Source organism: Balaenoptera ricei, chromosome 6 (assembly GCF_028023285.1).
Source record: "Balaenoptera ricei isolate mBalRic1 chromosome 6, mBalRic1.hap2, whole genome shotgun sequence".
NCBI lineage: Eukaryota > Metazoa > Chordata > Mammalia > Artiodactyla > Balaenopteridae > Balaenoptera > Balaenoptera ricei.
The window spans coordinates 109,275,991-109,298,143 of record NC_082644.1 but is presented as its reverse complement, the minus strand read 5'-3'; the positions used below and the strand labels follow the sequence as shown (position 1 = coordinate 109,298,143).

The window sequence follows — 22,153 nt, the reverse complement described above, 5'->3', positions numbered from 1 at the left end:
CCACCTCCGCCGCCGATGCGCCTGGTGGCCAGACTCCAAGTGGGACCGGCGGACACGCAGCCTCGCGGTAAGTTTAGCGCTGCGGGCGGCCGGCCCGGGCCGGGGGACTCCCCGCCACACTCGCCTTTCCCTGCAATCATCCCTCTTGGAAATTTCCTGAACTTTGGCGGGTCAAACGCCTCCGGGTGCGTTGGAGCCCTGGGAAGCCGCGCGCCTGGGGGGTGGAGAGGGGTGAACGGTGTCCGCGGGGTGGCGGGAGCCCCGCCCGGGTCCCCGAGCCTTTGGGGGGCGTGTGTGACAGGTCGCTAGTCCTGTGCCTAAAATCTTTATTTTTTCTGTTGGGTGTGTGTTGGGGGGGGGGTGGCTTGGAGACCGACGGGGGCGTTTGGGATTTTGCTCACGTCCGAAGTCAGGCTGCGGCAGGATTGGGATGGGGGAGGCTTGGCGTCGGAGCGACTAAAGAGAGGAGCGCTTGAACCCGAAGGGGGTACTTCTGCAAGCTTTTTCCCCTCCCAAACACCCTTTTTAAAAAGCCAACGGCCGCCCTGGGAGAGGCCCCTGCGCATGAATCATCCTCGCTTCCTGCCCCCGCCCGGCCCCGCGATCCGGGTGCCGCGGATTTGAACTGGACGCCGACGGGAACCCGCAAACAGGCATTTCTTTGCAGATGGGTTTGAATCAGCCAATCACAGCCCGCGGGGGCCCGCTCCGGGAGGATGGAGGCGCGGTTGGGGGGGCCGCCACCCGAGGGCCCCCGCCCCGCCAGGGGGGGTGCGGCGACCGGGCCTGCTCCCAACGGCGCGGCGGGGGAGGAAGTGTCAGTTTGTGAACCTGCCGCGGGCCCGGGCCCCAGGCCCGGCGGGCAGGGACCTTGCAGCGCCCGGGAGCCAGGTGGCAGGGAGAAGGCAGAGATTTGGACTGCACACCCTGCCCGGTGCCTGCGCGGTCTGCCCTGGAGAAAAGAGAGGAATGGGGGGGGGGGTGACGGGGCGGGGGCGGGAGGGGAGGCAAGAGGGGACGTGGCCGCGCCACCATCTGGAGAGTGAAGACCCCAGCAAGGCCCTGCCTGCCCCAGGGCCCTTGACATGCACACACATGTATTCCATTTCATATGCTCACTGACATAAGGCTGTAGACATCAAACACAATCTCACAGGAGTACACACACACTTACAGGGAAAAAGGACTCTCTCCCTGTCTACAGGTAATCATAACACCAGGTGCCCAGCGTCTTGGCAGAGGAGGAGGGGACCAGAGTAGCGGGTGCAGGGAACAGAGGGATGCTGTGTTTTTGGCTTAGTGGAGAGTGTGTGGAGGGGCCTGGAGCCAGGTGAGCCCAGATTGAGGAGGAGGGGGCCGTGGGGGGGCTTTGAATGCCATTGGAGGTACTGGGGAGCCACAGAAGGTTTCTGGGAGAATAAGAAGATGGGAATTGATGGCCCTGAGGAAGAGTCTGGTGGGGAGGCAGGAAACAGGGAGTGGCCTGTTTAGCACTGGGCGCTGGTGGTTCCATTCCGAATCCCAGGTGCCCAGCATAGGTGAGTGGGCACAAGGCTCAGGAAACAGTTATTGAATGAATGAATGGCCCAGGCAAGATGAGGCCTGAACTGAGACCAGGACAGGGGGATGGAAAAGAGGAGTAGGGTGCCAGAAGTCACTGTGCTTGGCTGCTGTGGCAACTCATCGGTTGGAGAAATCTAAGATGCTTGGGGGTCTGGGGACCATAGTAGTACCATTAGCAGGAAGAAGTGAAAGCAATGGGAGCGGCACATTTTGTAGGATGGTGAGAGACAGATGTGGAGAGGTTGGCATGGCAATGACTTCACTGCTTGGAGCCGGTTTGCATCTGAGTAAAAGCATAAGTGAGTTTAAATGTCCCAGAATTGGTTTCCATTAAATCATCCCATAATTGAGAACAGAAAAGGAGATTACAGAAGACACAGATGGCCAAGTCTATACCAGTTCACAAGCCACCCAGGAGTTTTCCTCTCCAGGTGAGTTTTCTCTGGCCAGCTCTCAGGGTAGGGGTCAAGGGTCTGAGAACTTCCCGCTGCTCCGCTGGAGAAGGTCCTCCACTTAGAGAACACGGAGTATGTTTGCTTTAGGGATAAAACCTCTGGCTGTGAAGCCAGGGAGTGAGGTTCAGGCCCCCCCTGGGCGGGGAGATTTTGCTCCCTGGTTGGTTGAGAGAGCCTTTCTATGTAGAAGGCTGCATGGTATGGGTGGGGAGAGAGCAGGACTTAGAATCAGCTCGCCTGATTATGGACCATGGCTCTGCCTCTGACCCCATAGCCACTTCCCCTTGCCAAACCTCAGTTTCCTGACCAGTAAAATGGGCATAATAATGCCTCCCTCACAGCGTTGTCAGGAGGATCCAGTGAGGTGATAAAAGCATCTGGCACATAGCACAGGTTACATAAATGGTTGTTTCTTTCCTTCCTTCCCCTTCTCCTGAAGTAAGGAGTAAAAACCCCTTTCTCTTTCTCTTCCAGTGTCAGTGGAAGCTGATGGAGAATCGAGGTCTGGACCCAGGGACTCGGGACTCCTATGGTGCCACCAGCCACCTCCCCAACAAGGGGGCCCTGGCAAAAGCCAAGAACAACTTCAAAGACCTGATGTCCAAGCTGACAGAGGGCCAGTATGTGCTGTGCCGGTGGACAGATGGACTGTATTATCTCGGGAAGATCAAGAGGGTAAACCTTTCCTCCCTGGCCCCAGTTCCCAGGCTCAGCATCTCTCTGCTCATCCTCTGGTCTCGGCCTCAGACCAGTGATGGAGGGTGGGAGATTGCTGGGAAATTCCCGCCTTGTCCTTATGCTCCAAAGCTGAAAGTGGAAGGAGGCGGAGCCTGCAAAAGCAGGTGCCATCCTTAGGGTCAACATCTTTAGAGAAGTGCTCTGTGAGCCTACAAAACAAAACAAAATCAGGTTGGAGAGGATCACAAACAATCACCTGGCCTGTTCTGTCCTCGGCGTTCCCGCCAAGTTGCCATCCCCCGGTCCCTGACTGCACAACTCCAGTGAGTGGGTGTGCACTACCTCCGGAACTGCCATCCTCCTTCCCCTTCTAGCCTGGCTCTCCTTTTTACAGCACAAGGAGAGGTCTAAACCCTCTGACCTGTGGGGACAGAAATGGGAGAGGAAGACCGTGTTCAAGTGGCTTTTCCCCAGCTACTGTCTCACACTGCCCCTCCCTCTCTCTGCCTCAGGTCAGCAGTTCTAAGCAAAGCTGCCTTGTAACTTTTGAAGATAACTCCAAATACTGGGTCTTGTGGAAGGACATACAGCATGGTGAGTATTCCTGTGATTTCAGGCACCCCCCACCCCCCACCCAACCCCCGATCCTCTCTCCGCCTCTCCCTCCATTTTTTCCTTCTCTCCTTCTGTCTCTAACTTCTGGCATCTGGCCTTGTATTTGGAGCCCCAGGTGCACCTGAGGTGCTGATCGGATTACCAGCTGTACATTTATGTGGAAACACACTTATGACATCTATCATCCCCTTGAGTACTCCTACCTCATGAGGGAGGCAGGCAGATGGAGAAAGTGGCTCAGGGAGGTGCTGGGAGAGCAGGGTTGGGTCCCAGGCCTGTGTTTGCTTCCTTGCTGCCCAAAGCTCTGGGTCACTCTGGGGCTAGGGAACAGGGAAGGGCCCAGGCAATCAGAATTGTCACCTTTCGGTATAAGCACAGTGTCCCCTATCAGCATGGTAAGAAAACTAGGGAGGCAGCTCTCTCCATGGGGGCAAGACCAAACAAGCGGATATGAACCAGGCAGGGTGATGATGGACTTACCTGGATGGAGCTGGGCCAGCTCTCTCCGTGGGGGAAAGACCAAACAAGCAGGTATGAACCAGGCAAGGTGATGATGGACTTACTGGGATGGAGCTGGGCCAGTTTTCAGAGTTGAAAGGGAGCTGGGTTGGGTACCATCCCTGCCCTCAGAGAGCTGACACTGTCTTACAGAGATGACAGACTGGGGGCATTCTTGCCACCTTTCTCTCTTGCCATGTACATGACAGACATAACTAATCAATCACAACACTTGTAAATTTTCAACATGGAGCTCCAAGCAGCCACTACCAATCAGAGTTACCGTGAGAGAAGAGACTCTTTTTTTGCCATTTATGCTCTAACAGGAGAACCGACATGGCGGTATGTGGGGAAGAGGCAGGTTTTAGGGTCCAGTATTCCTCGGACCAAGATATTCTAGCTCTGCCACTTACTGCTGCATATCTTTGGGTGAGTGACATAACCTCTGTGAGCCTGTTTCTTCATCTGAGAAAAAGGAGACTGAACGTACTGGCCTCACAGTGTGGTTAAATGCTTAGCCCAGTGCTGCTGAGTTACAGGGAGGCTGTTTCTGAAGAATTTGTTACCGTAAGAGATGATTTCAAGAGCCTGCCAAGCAGAGGCCACAGAACCCAGCCAGTTAATCGAGCTTCCAAATTGCCTTTTTCTCCAAGATGTTGTGGCTAATGCAGGCTGATGCTTCTCCAAGCCCCTCTCACCCTAAAGGTATTATTTAAAAATCCAAAGCAACGAGGGTCTCCTCTCCTAGGCTGCCTTCTTTTTGAAAGCAGAAGGAGCCAGCTGGTGAGGAAAGACAGTCCAAACCATGGATAGAAGTAGCACACCCTGAATAGAAGGCCCACTGTGTGCCAGGCACCAAGGAGGTGCTGCAGTGTTCACCTGGGGAACCGTGTGGCTCCCCAGCTAGATCACTGCTCCTCACAGGTAGGACAGCAGCCCTCTGGGGTCGCCCAAGATGAGAGCATAAGGCTGAGCACGCTATAGTTACTGATCCATCACTTCATTAAGCCAGTGAAGACTTAACTGCGACCCACAGTGGGTCCCGCCTTCCTGGGAGCATATTCAGGGATAAGAGGCAAGAGACCATTTATTCAACAAACATGTCTTGAACACGTGTTATGTGCCACACCCCATAAGAGGTCCTGGGGACACAGAGATGAACAGATACCTTTTCTGCCCTTACAGAACTTTCCGTCTGCTAGGGGAAATGAGACAGAAACACACATCAAAATGTATCGTACTTTATTCACTCAAACCCTTTAGTCATAAGTACATATTTCTTCTTCAACAACGCCAAATTGCAAAGGAAAAAAAAAGATGGAGAGGGAACCTGTAGATTAAAAGCAATTGATCAAACTTAAAATTGTTATGACTTTTTTGAGACAATTGGATATGTGAACACTAACTGAATTTGTTGCTATTAAGAACTTATTTTTAATTTTTAGGTGCAATAAAGGTGCTGTAGTTTTTTTTTTTTTTTTTTAGAGTCCTGAACTTTCAGCGATATGTACTGAAATATTTAATACAGGAGGTGGGGAAGTGAGTGGGAATATAGTCAAAACAAGATTGGTCGTGAGTTCATGATTATTGATAAGAACGTGGAGTTTCATTGTAACGTTCTGTTATTATTCCATAATAAAATTTTTAAAAAATTATTTAACATAAAAAACTTTAACAAATCAAGTTAAATTAAGCAGAAGAGGCAGCATGATGTGGTAAAAAGGACAAATAATTTGATGTCAGATAGCTGCGGGTTTGAATCCCCCCCCTCCTACTTACCAGCTGAGCATGGGACTTAACCTCTCTGAGCCTCAATTTCCCCATCTTTAGAATGGGCTAATGGTAATAGGCAGCTCAGACTGGTTGGGGAGATTCAGTGAGTTGGCCTATGGGGCCCAGCACTCAGTAGAGGCTCAGCACGTGGAATGTAATTTTAAAACTGCTCTTTCCTGTGAGCCCGACCTGACCCTAGAGGGCCTCTTTCTTTCAGCTGGTGTTCCAGGAGAGGAACCTAAGTGCAACATCTGCCTGGGGAAGACATCAGGACCACTGAATGAGATCCTCATCTGTGGGAAGTGTGGCCTGGGTGAGTGTGATGAGCAGGGCATGGAGAAGGCCCAGACCTGTGGGTCCCCATTCACCACTGGATCGGGACCTGCACCGCCTCAGACCACTTGTGCCTTAGCTGGCTTCCTGTTTCTTTTGGAGCTCCAGAGTGACAAGGGGCCAGTCTCTGCGAATGAGGGCCCAGGGAGGTGATCCTTGGGGAGAGCTGGGGCTTCTGGAAAGTGAGAGAAGTTATGCACTTTGGAGCCCCCGTGGGTGGAGAGGATGGGTAGGAGAGATGGGGCACAGAGGCTGAAGCCAGACCTTTGGTGCTTCCCGCACTGGGCCAACGCTGGCTCTTAGTGGCCTGCCTGGACACCAGCCTGGCTGCCTGGTGAACGTCACCAGCCAGTCCCCTGGCAGCTGGCAGGCACACAGCTCCTCGGACTTGCCGCAGCCCTCCCCAGCCTGCCGCCTCTGGGCTGACTGGCCTCGGGCACTCACCCCCTCTCCTTTGCCATAGGTTACCACCAGCAGTGCCACATCCCCATAGCGGGCAGTGCCGACCGGCCCCTGCTCACACCTTGGTTCTGCCGACGCTGCATCTTTGCGCTGGCTGTGCGGGTGAGCCCTCCATCCTTCCCACCCTGCTTCTCCCCATCCTCCAGTCTGGAAGCCCAGAGACTCCCTGGGCTCGGGCCTCACTCCTGGTCACAGAGCCTGGCTTTGGAGGCAGACAGCGACTGCCACTTAACAAGCTGTATGTCCTTGTGCAGGTTCCTTAGCCTCCCTGAGCCTGTTTCCTTGGCTGTTAAATGCATACAGGTTTGGGGACTTCCCTGGTGGTCCAGTGATTAAGACTCTGCACTTCTAATGCAGGGGGCGCGGGTTCGATCCCTGGTGGGGGAATTAAGGTGCCACATGCTGTGCGGCCAAAAAAAAAAAAATGTACTCTTTAAATGGATACAGGTTTGGTGTCAGGAGTAGGAGGCCCCCAACAAATAGTGCTTTACTATTAAGAAAGAAAATCCATGTAAGTGCCCACTCTCAATATGTGTTGGTTATTATTGTTACTTTTATTGTTGTGCTTATTACTATTAATATTACTGAAAATGCAGCTCCTTGGGGATAGAGAGGGGATGGATCTGGGATTGATGAGAAGAGGCTTTGTGCGTTTCTGACTACACTGGAATATCCTGTTCCCACCTGGTCGGCACTAGCCTTGATAGGGAGCCACGTGTGGCCCAACCGGGACCCCCGCGGGTAACTCGGCCCTCATCTTCCCGCAGAAAGGCGGCGCGCTGAAGAAGGGCGCCATCGCCAGGACCCTGCAGGCTGTGAAGATGGTGCTGTCCTACCAGCCCGAGGAGCTGGAGTGGGACTCGCCCCACCGCACCAACCAGCAGCAATGCTACTGCTACTGCGGCGGGCCGGGAGAGTAAGGCCGCGGGGGCGGAGCGAGGCGGGGCCTCCCCGAGGGGCGGGGCGCGGGGCGGGGCCCCAGGGAAGCCGGGTAGGCGCGGCCGGCTGGGGGAGCCGGACCCCCAGGGAAGAGCCCGTATCCTCCCTCAGGCCTCGGGGATGGCACCTGAGCGCGCGCGGGGCTCGAGAGCACAGGGCTAGCGCTCTCCGCAGGGGGGTGCGGGGGAGTGGAGGTGTTTTCTTTGGGCACCGTGGAAAAGAAGGCAGTATTGAAGAGTGGTTACCAGACTGGCCCCCAGTGTCCAAATTTTCCCAGCCCCTTAGAGCTGTGCTACCCCTGAGCCTCAGTTCTCATCGTAGTTTTCCCGCGACAGGGTGGTTGTGAGCGGTGGGTGAATTAGGTCATTCAGGTAAAGGCTCACACAGTGCCTGGCACTTGGTAAGCGCTTTAACAAGTGTGAGCTGTTACTGTTGGTGCATGGACGTTGAGATAAACCTTCCCGTTGCCAGAGTCAGTGAGACAGGCTGCTGATGAGATGGGAAGGTCCTTTTCCCTGGAGGTGTGCAAGCAGGGGTTGGGGGGACTACCTTGGGGACGCAGTGGAGGGGGTTCTTACCCTGACTCTATGTAGGATGGGAGTCTTTGATTGATTCTTCCTTGTGGCCTGGGCCTCCATGCAGCCATGGCTGATTGAGCCTGTTCCCTTGGGCTGACTGCACCAACACTGTGGGAGGAACCACAGAAGTGAGAGATGGAACCTCTGCCCTCAGGAAACAGCCTACCCGACACCCTGAAGTCCTGAGTCTCATCCCCAAGTTCTGCTGACAAGCACTAAGGGTCTGGAGGCTGTGCTTACGACCTAGCTGGGTGATTTGGGCAAATCACTTGAAGTACTTCATCTCTCAAGTGGGATTAATAACCTTGGCCCCATCATCCTTCCGTGGGTGTTGAGGCCTTTGGGATAACAGATGGAGAAATGCTTACAGAGACCTTTGCAGCATTGAGGTGGTGGTTCTCAGTGCTTACTGGGCAGAGTTGCTCGGGTGATTGTCAGAAGTGTGTCTCCCAGGGGCTACCCCAAAGATTGAGTAGGCCTGGAACGGGTCAAGAAATCTTCTGCATTTTAACCTGGACCCCAGGTGATTCTGATGCAGGTGGTCCAAGGACCACACCTGATAAGGTGTGAACAAAGCACTGACTGTTAATTAAGAAAACACCTTTTTGGTTTTCATTCTTACTCAATGAGTAGTTGTTGGATGGTTGTGATAGGGTAGATACATTACCAGGTGAGGGGCTTATAGGAGCCTTTATTCTCCCATGAAGTCTCCAGGGCAAACCTTTCCCCATCAGTAGTGTTTGGGAAGCAGTGTGTGAGGCACAGACCAGAGATGGGGGCTCCAGTGTGGCACAAAGAGCATGGGCTTTGAAGTCAGGGAGGCTAGGATTTGAGTCACCATCCACCACTTGCCTCCTGAGTGACCTTGAACAAGCTATTTAACCTCTGACTCACCTGTAAAATGTGGACAGCAGCCCGTGTTTGACCAGACGGTGAGATCAAATGGTATAGCTTATGCCCTGCTGCCAGGCAGGGCTTCCCCTGGCACAGCCCAGTGCTCAGTAACTGTGAGTTCTCTTCCCTTTCCCCCGCTGGAGGGCGAGTTTGTGTTGGGAAAGGTTGCTGAGGCTGATCCCTGGCTGGGAGTGTGGGCCTGGCTGACCCTGGCTCCTCTGGCTCTCCAGATGGTACCTGCGGATGCTGCAGTGTTACCGGTGCAGGCAGTGGTTCCACGAGGCCTGCACCCAGTGTCTCAATGAGCCCATGATGTTCGGAGACCGGTAGGTGCTAATCTGGTCTGGCTCAGCCTTGGGGGTGAGGTGGGGGGATGGGGGCAGCAGCTGCAGCAACTCCTTCAGGTTGCCTGCCAGGCCCTAGACCCCCTTTGGGGGTTTGGGACAGTGTGTCCCTGTCTACAGAGGCAGCTCAGGGTGAGGAGGCCTTCCCAGTAGAGGGACACGCTGGGCCACATCCCCAGTCACAGCCCCACCTTCCCTAAGCCCCAGATGCTTCAAGTGTCTGGGGAAGGGGGAGAGACACAGGCCCTGCGCCAGCCCTGACCCCGGGGCTGTTGGAGGAGGCATGGGGGAAATGGATGACTTGATCTGGCTTCTAACCAAGGGGGCTAAGCTAGTGGAAGGCTTATGTGTGTCAAACAGGATACTGTGTGTGTCTTGGTTGGTGTCTCACGTGGTTTGTGATTGAGTGTGTGTGTGTGTGTGTGTGTGTGTGTGTGTGTGTGTGTCAGGCAGAGGGGAAGAGGGTGGTCCCTGCAGCCCAGCCTAGTTCAGCTCAGTCTGAACTCAGCCACACTCCAGGGCAGTGATATTTGGGAAAGGGTTTGAGGTACAGGTTAGAAGGGGTAGGGGAGTAGTTCTTGGTCCCTGTTCTGCCCCATCTTTATCCCCTCCTCAGAGGGAATGAGGGCAGTGCTGACTATGGGAAAGCAGGCGGGGGGTGAGGGCGCTGGACCAGGGTGGGGTGTCAGAGCTGCTCCTACCACAGGCCCCCTTTTCAACCACCCACAGGTTCTACCTGTTTTTCTGCTCCGTGTGCAACCAGGGCCCAGAGTACATCGAGAGGTTGCCCCTGCGATGGTGAGAGGGTGGGGCTTGGCCCAGGCCCACTCCTGTCCCTTCCCAGTTTCTCCCTTCCCTCCTCCCTCTGGGAACAATTCCATTTCCAGCCACCAGGTCCCAGCCTTGCCCCTGCCCTTCAGCCTGGACCCAGGATGCTCCAGCCCTGGCTGGACAGGCTGCCACCTCACTCTGGGCCCGCCTCCTTGCACCCTTGCCCAGGGTCGATGTGGTTCACCTGGCCCTCTACAACCTGGGGGTGCAGAGCAAGAAGAAGTACTTTGACTTTGAGGAGATTCTGGCCTTTGTCAACCACCACTGGGAGCTCCTGCAGCTTGGCAAGGTATGCAAGACCATGGGACATCAGAATGGCGAGAATCCGTTCCACAGTGGGGTTGCCTAAGTCCAGAGAGGTGAGAGGTTTGCCCAGGGTCACACAGCGCCACACCAGGATCTGGGTCTCTGAGCACAATTCTTCAGGAACGCTGGCTGTCCGTGAGGGCTGCTGAGTGGAGACAAAGACCCAGAGCCTTTGAGCCGTTGCATCTCTGAGTCCAGGCATCTGAGCCTGTTCCCTGCAAGGAGCTTCCTAACCCAGGCTTTGGTAGTGGGTGGGTTAGGGCCTCACCAGCTCAGCTGTAGGGAGCTGGGGGTCGAGTCTGGCTGGAGGAGATCTCCCTACAGAGATGTGTGACCCACCCCAGATTACCTGGCTAGGATGGAAAGTGAAGTGGGCCTGCCCTCTGCCGGTCGTACTCTGAATAGCAGGAGAGATCACCAGGGGTCTGGGAGCTGGGATTCACGGAGTGAAGTCACAAACCAGAGACTTTCAGCATGTCAGAGGTGGAGAGCTGAGCCAGGGCTTCCCCAACCACTTCCACGGCAGGGCCGTGCGCCCTTTAATGACACCCTCTGAATCCTCTCCACCACATCCAGAGTGAGGCATCTTCTCTGCTGACTGCCCCAAATCCTTTAGTGAAATAGGGCTTTTTTTTAAAGTAACCTTTATGCTCGGCAGAAGTTCTTCATATAGTAACATCTTCATTTACAGTGTTTGATAATTTATAAAAGGCATACATATTATAAACCCCTAAAAGATAGGTAAAGCTGGTATTTTTTTAATAATTTTTTTCCTGATTTATTTAAAAAAATCGTACATATTCCTGGTAGAAAATTTTCAAAGTGTAAGAAAGTATACTTAAAAGAAAACCATCCACACTCCTGCATCTCACCACTCAGAAACATCCACTGCTAACACACATAGGTGCACATAGTTCAATCCTCTCATTTACGTCTATTTTTCTTTTTATATGGCTTAGATTATACAGTATTTACAATTTTTAACTGAAGTATAGTTGATTTACAATATTATGTTAGTTTGAGGCATACAGCAAAGTGATTCAGTCATATATATATATGTGTGTATGTGTGTGTATATATATATATACACACACACATACACACATATATATATTTTATCCAGATTATTTTCCATTATAGGTTATTACAAGGTATTGGATATAGTGCCCTGTGCTATACAGTAAATCCTTGTTGTTTATCTATTTTATGTATAGTAGTGTGTATCTGTTAATCCCATACTCCTCTAATTTATCCCTTCCCCCTCCTTTTCCTCTTTGGTAACCATAAATTTGTGGGAATGTAAATTGGTGCAGCCACTATAGAAAACAGAATGAAAGTTCCTTAGAAAACTAAAAATAGAGCTACCATATGATCCAGTAACCCCACTCCTGGGCATATATTCAGAAAAGATGAAAACTCTAATTCGAAAAGACACCTGCACCCCAGTGGTCATAGCACTATTTACAATAGCCAAGACATGGAAACAACCCAATTTCCCATCAATAGATGATTGGTTTAAGAAGATGTGGTGTATATATACAATGGAGTATTACTCAGCCATAAAAAGAATGAAATATTACCATTTGCAGCAACATGGATGGACCTAGAGAATATTATACTAAGTGAAGTAGGTCAGACAAATATTATGTCACTTGTATGTAGAATCTAAAAAATAATACAAATGAATCTGTATACAAAACAAAGAGACAGTATATACAATTTTAAGTCTTTTTTTCAGTTTACATTGTATCATAAATACTTTTCCATGTTATGAAAGAGTTTTTAATCAACATTTTTCATGGCTGCATGGTTTCCACCATAGTTTACTTACTTGTTTCCTTCCTGTTGGGCATGTAGTTTCTTTCCCATCATTAGGAAAATGATGCGGTGAACTTTTTTGTACATAAAGCTTTATTTGTGTGTCATGTGTGTATGATAGGTTCCACGGAGCAGCATTACTGGGTCAAGGGCATGGACATTTTTAAAGCTCTTGATACATTTAGGACAGGAGTTATTCTCCTCATTTACAGATGGGGACGTGAGCTCAGAGGTGAAAAGACTTGTCTGAGATCATGGAACAAGTCAGTGGTCCTCACCTGGAGGACTCAGAGCATCAGGAGATTGAGGGGAGGGTGGGGACAGGGGATGAGGCCTTCTCAGATGCCATGTGCCAGGTCTGACTGTCCTCTGCCCTGCCCCCCGTTAGCTCACCAGCACCCCCGTGACGGACCGAGGACCGCATCTCCTCAACGCTCTGAACAGTTATAAAAGCCGGTGCGTGCAGGGAAGGGAGGGAGTGCTGTGGGCCCCTTGACAGGTTGGATTTCAGTTAAAGCGTCTTCCTACCTCATAACCTTTGTACAAGCTATGCTCCCACCTGGGTCTCCCTCCACTTCTCTTTAACTCTATGAATATTACCCGTCCTTCAAGATCAGGGAGCACCCACTTCCTTTGGGATGCCTCCCCTGACCACTCCAGCAGCCAGACACATTTTGATACTGGACTCAGCTCCATAGGGGGCTGCAACCCCTGCTCTCTGAGGTCTCCCCTGCACTAGCCATCTATGGTTCTGGGCCAGGCACTGAAGCACGGATTCATCACCTGTCCCCAGCCCATGTCTGCCCATCCACTCTACTGAGTTCTTCTCAGAACACACGGCTGGCATGCCCCTCGCTACCACCACGGAGAATGCCCAAGCTCCTTAGCGTGGCATTCGAGGCCTCTTATGATCAGACCCTGCCCATACCTTCTGCCACGGACACTTTGCTTTATTTATTCTGGGCGCCAGCCATTCTGAACCCTTTGCTTTCCTACTCAGTGCTTTTGCTCACACTCTTTCGTCACCTAGGATGCTCTTCAATGCCTTTCATTCATTTGTTCCATCAATGACTATTTATTGAACTGCTCTGTGTCAGCCCTGTGTAGGTACTGAGGACACCGTGAATAAGACACAGTCCCTGCTTCTGTGAAACCTCCCCAGACATCTCTAGACAGAATTATCCACTCTCTCTTTCATCTTGTCATGGTTTGGGGCCCAGACACAGCCCTCTACTTGAGTACATGGGGCCTCCTGACCTCTCTGTAGACAGTCTCCTGAGGGTAGGACTGTGGTTAAGTCACCTCTGCAGCCTCATGGCAGCTCAGCCAGTGATGAAAGGGTGAGGGAAGTGCCTGGAGGTGCTTTCAGTCTCCTTGGGGAGAGCAGAGAACAGAGTGGTGTGGAATCCAGTGTTTTGACCATAGCATTCCACGGGGAGCTGGAGGAGGGCTTCCTGTAGGCAGAGGCCTTGGGGCTGGTTGAGGCAGAGAAGAAAAGGGAGAGGAGCAGCAAGAACCACACACAAGACAAGGAAGGACAGGGAGGAGCCACCAGCTACATTCTCGGCCGCCACCTGGAGCCCCTGATCCCACAGGCTTTGAGGAATCAGTGTCTCCACGGGCCACTCTGGAATTTAGCTCTGGGTCCTGGGAGGCAGAGAGGGAGGTTTTAACACTTGACTCTCCTCCCCAGGAGGATGGACGGACAGGCTCCAGAGCTTTCTCCTCTCCCTGCCCACCCCCAGGTTCCTCTGCGGCAAGGAGATCAAGAAGAAGAAGTGCATCTTCCGCCTGCGCATCCGCGTCCCGCCCAACCCCCCCGGGAAGCTGCTGCCCGACAAGGGCCTGGTGCCCACTGAGAACGGCGCCTCTGAGCTGCGTAAGAGAGGAAAGAGCAAGCCTGGGTCAGTGCCTGGGGCCCCGGGGCCGGGGCCGCAGCCGACCTCGGGTTCTCTGCTCCCGGCTCCAGCTGCAGCCCCCTCCGATGGGCTGTGTGGTGGCATCCAAGTGATCAAGGCAGGCCTCCAGCCAGTTAGTCCCAGCGGGAGGCACCCTGAACCGGCCAGTCAGTGGCTGAGCCGGGACCTCATCCCACGTCCCCGCTCCTTCAGCCACAGCCCCTTGTGGCCTTGCTTGGAGGGAAAGCCAGATCACGGGACCCAGTCTTGCTGGCTTAGGGCTGAGGCAGAGAGGTCAAGGGGCAGTCAGTGTGTAAGGGGTCCCTAGCGCTCCCGGCTGAGCCCAGCGCCCTCTTCCTGGCATCGGGGGGTGGGGGGCAGAGCACCTGGATGCCCGAGGCAGGAGAGGCACCTCCTCTCCTGCCTGCCCACTATACCCCACCACCCTCGCATACCTGCTGCCCCAGAGGACACCCCCCCTCCCCAGGTCTCCTTGTAAAGGAGAGCCTGTGCCCACTCCCACGCTGTGACCCCACCCCTGCCCAGCCACTCCTCTCTCGGGGCCACCCTCTGGGCCTTCAGGCTCTGACTGGGCCACCCTTTCCCTTTTCTGTCTCCACAGTTTGTTGCCTCATGAATTCCAGCAGCAGAAAAGGCGAGTTTATAGAAGAAAAAGATCAAAGTTTTTGCTGGAAGATGCTATCCCCAGTGTTAGTTTCTCGTTTTCTCACTCTCCACTTTCACACTCAGGGTCAGCACATACTAGGGATTCCTGTGCAGAAAACTAAGTCCCCCAGGCTCAGGGGACTCTCCCACGTCCCCGAAAGGATCCTTTTACAGCTGGTTAAACAAGGAAGGGCCAGGCACTGCAAGACTCCTCCTTTATCACCCCAAGTTCTCCCAAGAACCCAGAGCGGGGCTGGGCAAGGGCAGCTAATATCCTTGCCTCCACTGTCCAGGTGGGGAAACTGAGGGCCCAGGAGGGCAGTGACCCTCCTGAGGTCACACCTCAGGCAGTGGCAGAGCCCAGCCCAGAGCCAGGGCTCCAGACCATTCTTGCCTTCTTCAGTAGCCCTGCATCCTCACTGAAGCCCTCGCTGTGGGCAGTAACATTAGACGTTGTCTCCCCTGGACCATTTATAAGGCACCTTCACAACTGTCATTCCATTCTGCCGCGCCCCCTGACACCTCTAAGAGTGAATGAAACTCAGAAGGGGTTACTAGCCACCTTTTGCAGTTGAGGTAACTCAAGCCCAGAGATGGGACAGTCAGACAACTGGCCAGAGACAGAGCCAGGACTAGAGCTGACATGACCCGGCTCCCTGGTCAGGACAGGAAAAAAGAGGAAGTGACAAGCGTGACCCTCAGAAGGCCAGCTGGCCCCGCGCAGCCTGTGCGGCCCTCAGCGGGGAGGAGGGCGCTGTGGAAGGTGGAAGTGATGCTTTCCAGCTGACCACCCCTCCTTCCTGTGTCCACAGAGTGACTTTACCTCGGCCTGGAGCACCAACCACCACCTGGCCAGCATATTTGACTTCACGCTGGATGAGATACAGAGTTTAAAAAGGTAACAGTGAGGGACCCGACAGAGAGGTCTGCTCTGGAGACTGGGATGGAACCAAGCAGGGAGACCACCATTCCTCCAGCCCTGGAAGATGTGAAGCAGAGAGCCTTTGGCGGGAGGGGAAGCTCCCTTGGGGTCACTGAGTTAAGGGGTCCGCATTGCAGAAGGCTGCCTGAGAGGTCTGTCTGCATTAGGGCTTTCAGCCTAACACCCACGCTGTAAGCCTGCAGGGCTCCCGGGGACAGCTCCGCAGGGCAGCGCTCAAGGCCTGCCGAGCCCAGCCCTCCCTACCTCTCCCACTTCCGCTTGCCTCACGCCTGATACCAAACTTGCTGCGATCACCCCACACTCACGTTCCTCCAGGGAGCCTTCCCTAGCCCTCCCCAGGCTGTGGCGGACGCTCCTTGTGTATTCCCACAGAGCCTCGTGCTTGGTACACCCAAGGGGAGGGGCTGCATCCATCGTTTTATTTCCAGAACTATTAAAGGCCGTTTCGTGCTTTCCTGTAGGCATGGAGGAGGGAGCAAGGGCTTCAGTCAGTCAGGCCTGGGCTCCAGCCCCTCCTTAGCAATCGCCAGCTGTGTGACTTTAGCAAAAGTCTTTAACCTCTCTGAACCTCCTCACCTGGTCCTGCGTGGTTGTCAGGAGACTCCAAATCCTGTGCACGAAAGCACTCCCGGCCTGTAAGGTGCTGCACCAGCGCCTGGGATCACGTTCGTTATCATCTCTAATGACCGTCACAGTGCTGGTGTCAATGCCAGGGGAGGGCGGTCAGGGAAGGCTTTTGTGACTCCTTGGACTTTGAAGGCTGGATAGGTAGGAAACGTTCAGGAGAGAGGAGGTGCCACTGCAGCTGTGGTGGCGGGAAGCTCAGTGGGAAGGTGGCTTCGGCTGGGACGAAGGATGCATGTGAGAGGGACCAGGAGATGACTGGGAGGTCCCAAGGGGCGCCGAGGATCAGCGGCTGGCTCACCCTCTCCTCCCTCTTAGCGCCAGCTCAGGCCAGACCTTCTTCTCCGACGTGGACTCCACCGACGCTGCCAGCACCTCCGGCTCCGCTTCCACCAGCCTTTCCTACGACTCCAGGTTAGCCTCCCAGCACGATGGATTCAAGTTCCGTCGCTCCCCCCAGAACCCCCAACCCCATTTGTGATGTGTGGCTCACTCTGTGCATCGGAGTCTCAGGACCTGGCCGCCTTTAGGTGTGTGAGGGTCTGGGACCATCCGGTTCCGAGCTGTGGGCATTCGGGCTGCTCCTCTTAGCCTGCTACAGGTTATGTGACACCTCTTGCTGGGCAGTTTCAGATCCAGGGTTCTTCCATTCTGGGGTTCTTGGCCTCTGTTTGCCACGATTTTGCAATGTCTGTGCCTCTGACTGCAGGGTCCCCTGACCCTGGTTCTTGGCTGTCTGAACCTGGTGTCTGTCTTGTGGGTCTTTAAGGAAAAGAGCCTGGTAGAGGGGAAATGGCATCCTGCAAAGTGTAAGGACTAGGAGAGGGGACAGAAATCCCTGGAGGCCTAGCTAAGGGTACAGCCTGCTTGGCAATAGCTGGTCCTCAGCAGCAAGGGGAGGGTGGTGCTGCAAAGCACACAGACAACTTTTTAACTGAGGCTCTTTTAACTGTATTTAGGATACTTGAGGCCCTTGCAAAACGTAGAATTTAAAGTATCGATGGAATGCCCATTGAAGCGTGTCGTGTCTCCAGACATCTCTTTCTCTGCTGTTGCCTCTGTACTTTCTTTTATTTCTTTGGTTCTCACTAGCTCTTTGGGTCTTGGTTTGTTTCGAAGTACCTGTGAACGTGTACCTCTTCTTTTGTGTGTGTTTCTTTCCCCCCCTCCACCTCTTTCTGTCCCTGTGGAGGGGAGAGGGGAGGAGAGGGGATACATGTCTGTCTCCCCGTCCCTACCCCTGTGTGACGCCTCCAGCTACAGTGAGTGCAGGTGACGGACTAGGCAAGAGTAAGCAGGGCCTCTGCACTGCGTGGCTGCGGGAAGCGCAGAGGACGGTGCTCCTGGACTCAGGCAACACTGAGCTCCTCAACGTAAGAAACACGGTTTTAGAGCTGGACACGCCTAGGTTTGCATCCGGGCTCTGCCACTCCCCGGCTGGTGGTTTCTCCTCTGGAGCCTCCTCAGGGCTGTTGTAGGGATCCAGGGGGATCATCGGTGCCCAGGGCCTCGTGCCCGGAGTGCTCAGGGACAGGGACTTGGTGGGATAATCCCGTTTCATTCCCGTCGTCCTCCTCCTCCCCTTCCGGTGCAGACGGACAGTGGGCAGCCGCAAGAGGAAGCTGGCAGCCAAAGCGTACATGCCACTGCGGGCAAAGCGGCGGGCGGCCGAGCTGGGTGGACGCTGCCCCTCCGACAGCAGCGCGGAGGGGGCCTCAGGCCCCGAGCGGCCCGACGAGGGCATCGACAGCCACACGTTCGAGAGCATCAGTGAAGATGACTCGTCCTTGTCCCACCTCAAGTCATCCATCACCAACTACTTTGGCGCAGCCGGGCGGTTAGCCTGTGGGGAGAAGTACCAGGTGCTGGCTCGGAGGGTCACGCCCGAGGGCAAGGTTCAGTACCTGGTGGAGTGGGAAGGGACTACCCCTTACTGACCAGCCCCCACAGGATGCCAGCAGTCCTGGAAACCAAAGGGGAGACAGCGGAAGCCACAGGCTCCCCAGTTCTCTCCAGGCTGGGGTGGGGGAGGGAAGCAAGACGGAGCTGCAAGTGCCTGGCCAGAGCCCTGCCTGCCTGCCTGCCAGGGCTGTGCCTCCGCCGTGCCCGTTCTGCTCTCCGGCCTCCTCAGGCTCACCACCTCTTTGCCTGTGTCTCTGAGGTCCCGCTGGCTACTTCTCAGTGTCTCCACACACTCCCTCAAACTGTTTACCTGTTCCTCTGAATTAGTGTCCTGCTGGCTCTGTGGCCTGTTCCTGAGGCCCGAGTCTTTGTCCCCAGTGCGTCCCTTTACCTTTCCTTCCCCTTTTGGGTGTGTTTACACACCCAACCCTCCACTGGACATCCTTACACCTGACCCATCCCAGGGACCACATAATGAGAACAGAAACCTTTGAGAAAGACTGGGTGAAGGTGGGTAAGAGGATGCCTTGAGGAGCCCTTCCCTCTCACTTTCCTGCCTCTCCTTCTGCCCTTGGCAAGAGGTGGTGAGGGTGGGAGAGAGAATGCCTCTGCAAAGCCTCTGTGGCAGAGGCCCTGGGACTCTCAGGATCTGAGGCGTGAGGAGGCTGGGTCTCTGCCTCCGAAGGCACCAGCACCAGAGCCCAGTTATTAAGGCCCAGAGTGCAGGCTGCAGGCGTCAGCTTCTGAGACCCGTGTTCCCTCCCCTGGCCACATCCTTCTCTCTGTTACCATGGAGCTGGGCCTGGCCTTGCAAACCTGAGGCTGGAGGAAGGGAAGCCGTGTCCTGCTACACCTGACTGTCTCCTCTGCCTCCCACCCCCAGACTCACCCCCCCACACATAAGCTTCCATCTGCGTGTGTGCTTTCACCTCCAGGCACACACACGGGCCCCGGCCTCCAGGTGTACACACACCACACACACACACACACACACAGCCACACATTCCTTCGGGTGCCAGCGTGGCTCCTGCCCTTGGCTTTTCCTTGGTCCTCTGCTGGGGGCCACGTGCTGCAACTCAATGTGAACGTCCAGCACCTGCCCGTGAACCAGCTGTGACCCTAGAGGGAGGCACGGGGGACTCATACCCTCTGCCTTATCCCCTGCCCCGTTCTGAAACTGACAATCACTTGTGGGGCAGGCTGGGATTTTTTTTAAAGGGCCTGAGTCATTAAGTCCCCTCAAAGGGAAGCCTTTGTCAGTGGGAGTATACAGAGTTCTTAGAACCAACATTAAAACTCAGACCCACCTGGAGGGAGACCAAAAATGGGAGGGGGAGGAGACCCCTCATTTTTGCTGCTTCCAGAGGTATTAGAAACTGACTCACTTGATTGGAAAGAAGTGCCTTGACTGGGGCGAGGGCTGCACCAGATGGGGACCATCCTTGCCAGCTGCTGCCGTGGCCTCCAGCTCGGCTGGGTTTTGGAGGATGCCGGCGGCAAGGTGAAGGGGGATGAACAATGAGCTGAGAGCAGCGGGCCTGGAGCTGGTTTTTCCATTAGGCTGACCCCCTCCCCATCTGTGGGCATTCAGGGGGGTCCCTGAGAGAGTTCAGATGCCCCTTGCCTCAAACCTCAGCCCCAACAGTGCCTTTCAACTGGGACCTCACCTCCTGTACACAGCCCACCCACCTCCTTCTGCTTCCCAGCATGGTCCAGGCAGGAACAAGCTGGTTGGGCCCAGTTCTCTCCCTTCTCAGCTCCACAGCTGCTGCCACTGAAGCCCCCAACTGGGGCCAGGTGGAAGGGGAGCTGAGAAGGCAGCCCCCAGCCGCCTGAAGTATGGGGCCGGATCTAACCGGGGGCCTCCGGCCTGGCTCCGGAGAACACAGCAGCCTCCCAGGCCTGCCTTCCGGGCTCTTCTGAGAAAGTGCAGGATGGACACGGCCTGTCAGTGTACCTGCCCCTCCTCTCCTCAAGCTCCAGAGGCTCTGGCCTTGAAGAGGAGGAAGGAGGGAGACAGTGTCTTCCTCACCTGGAGGTCAGTGTGAAGGCCTGGCAAGGTCACACCGACTCCACACCCCAGCATTTCATTCATACCTGAAAATAGCTGCATTACTGCCAACTGACCTTATCATAACCCTGTGCACCTTCGAAAAGATTTATGGTTTTGAATTGCTGCTTTTAATAACATTTGTTATATTAAAATTATAATTAATGTGTCTGATTTACAATTTAAAGGCTCACTTTGAAAAACTGCCTGTCATTCCCCTAGTGAAATATCAGCTATTGGGTACCAGGACGAATTAGCTCTGGTTTCCTGGAAGGTGAAGAGGAATGGTGAGACCCCATCCTCTCTCTGGCCACCGTGCCACTCCTACCACCACCACATTCTCTCAGCAATATTCTCACCTTTGCCACCAGAAGGATGTGGAACCTTTTTTCTGTGAGTACCTGACCCATGGGGGCAAAAAACATTTGCTGAGGGCCACAGAGAAGTGAAAGCTGGGGACTGAATTTAGAATGTGACCCTGTGAAGATGCTTAAGTACAGGCACTGTAAAACTTCAGAGTTCGCAAGCACACAGTTGTAGAAATCTGAAGTGCATTCCTGGCCTGGCTCTGCTGGTTGGAACCTGCACTACTTTGTCAGGTTCCTTTGCTCCAGTTCCTCACCCTTCACATGCCTGGGAGAGAATCCCTGCTGTATTCAGCACCCCAGATATTGAGGGAACCCTCTCACATATAAATGTGATGGATTACCACCTTAAATAAACTTCTCTAAATCGGGGGTAGTAGTTTAGAGAGAGAAAAAGAGGCAGCATGAAGGGATAGGAAAAAGCTACAGGGAAGTGAAGGCTATGAGTTCAACTGAACTCTGTTTTCAGAGGTTAGTGTAGCATGTAAAACCCCGAGTGTTAACGTCTGCCCTTAAAAATCTTCTTTAACTACAGCTTCCGCTTTTTCCTACCACTCTTTCTGCTGCAACCTTATAACTGCCCTTGGAACAAAACCACAGTTGGAGCTGGGGCCGGGTAGAGGATGGGATTATTCTCTGGGCTGAAATCAGTGTAATGGAATAAAAAGTGAATGGCACCAAGCATCCAGAGATCTGGGCTCTAGTCCAAGTTCTACAGTGAATAGGCCCATAGACCCTCCTGAGGGCAGTGGTCCTCCCCAAGCTGGGGAGTCCCTGTTCCTGTGCGGTCTACGTTAGTGTTTACAAATTTACAACACACATCTATCTACCTTTAGAATTTAGGAGCAAGAAATTAGAATTCTCACAAATTCCCTAAATCATAACTTAGTCTTAAAATACTGTGAACATTCTTCATACTTTCCCCGTTATTACAGATATCTGAAAAAAAAAATTAACAAATAGGAATATTAAGCTTAGTAGAATTTAGAAAGAACTACAGCCTCTAGGGAATACTTAAACACTGGAAAACACCGGTGAACATTACTGGATAGTATTCAAATAACGTAACATTCAAATATCCTAACGAGGTTAAGAGTATATAGAATCATGTGTCAAAATTGCCAAATTAAGAGTTTATTTTGCTTCCAAAGCTTATTTCTTGGAACACTGCTCATAGGATTTGTATAAAGTACACTATGTGTATAAACTTATCTTATTTGCAAGAATAACTCACAGTTTGCGGCAGACAGGGCTAGACACACCCTCTTATGACATGCCGACAATCACAGGCAAGACTGACTAGGTGGAAACCATTTCTCTTCTACATGCTCCTGTCCTAGTTCTCTTAGTCTTCAACTCTATGTTAGCATTTCTTGCTCTAGTTTTTTATTTGATGAAGCTGGATTCCCTCAAACCAGCAACGTCTCTATGCTTTTAAGCTTTAGTATTCACAGATAAAATTTTACTACTTTTTCACATTTCCTCAACTGACTCTCCCAGGGATTCTGGGATCAAAAAACATAAGTTTCCTGAGAAATGCTGGGAAGGAATTCCCGCGTGGAAACCCTGATGCAGGTCCTAGCCCCAGCTCCCACAGCATCATCTGGGAGGACAGTGT

At 53.4% G+C, this 22,153-nt stretch overlaps 1 protein-coding gene across 2 annotated transcripts; it reads left to right on the top strand.

The window, feature by feature from the left end:
- Window positions 1-383: 383 nt before the first annotated feature.
- PHF19 (PHD finger protein 19) lies at window positions 384-18,236 on the top strand. 2 transcript variants are annotated; one of them, XM_059925488.1, is made up of 15 exons: window positions 384-1,994; window positions 2,493-2,693; window positions 3,209-3,290; window positions 5,800-5,895; window positions 6,379-6,479; window positions 7,145-7,293; window positions 9,019-9,114; window positions 9,862-9,930; window positions 10,132-10,252; window positions 12,476-12,543; window positions 13,833-13,991; window positions 14,608-14,695; window positions 15,464-15,549; window positions 16,537-16,632; window positions 17,813-18,236. In XM_059925488.1, the coding sequence occupies exons 1-15, from the start codon at window positions 1,944-1,946 to the stop codon at window positions 18,153-18,155; spliced, it is 1,806 nt and encodes a 601-aa protein (XP_059781471.1). In that variant the 5' UTR covers window positions 384-1,943; the 3' UTR covers window positions 18,156-18,236. The 2 variants fall into 2 exon arrangements, with proteins under 2 accessions (XP_059781471.1, XP_059781473.1); XM_059925490.1 differs by lacking the exon at window positions 17,813-18,236 and having other exon boundaries at window positions 13,833-13,966; window positions 16,537-16,624.
- The last annotated feature ends 3,917 nt before the right edge of the window (window positions 18,237-22,153 follow it).

Excerpts from the sequence above, each read along its gene's own strand:
- PHF19 (XM_059925488.1), top strand. The coding sequence starts at position 1,944 with ATGGCCAAGTCTATACCAGTTCACAAGCCACCCAGGAGTTTTCCTCTC. Across the intron at positions 13,992-14,607 it reads AGAGGAAAGAGCAAGCCTGG|TTTGTTGCCTCATGAATTCC; the intron begins GTCAGTGCCTGG and ends CTGTCTCCACAG. Across the intron at positions 15,550-16,536 it reads GAGATACAGAGTTTAAAAAG|CGCCAGCTCAGGCCAGACCT; the intron begins GTAACAGTGAGG and ends CCTCCCTCTTAG.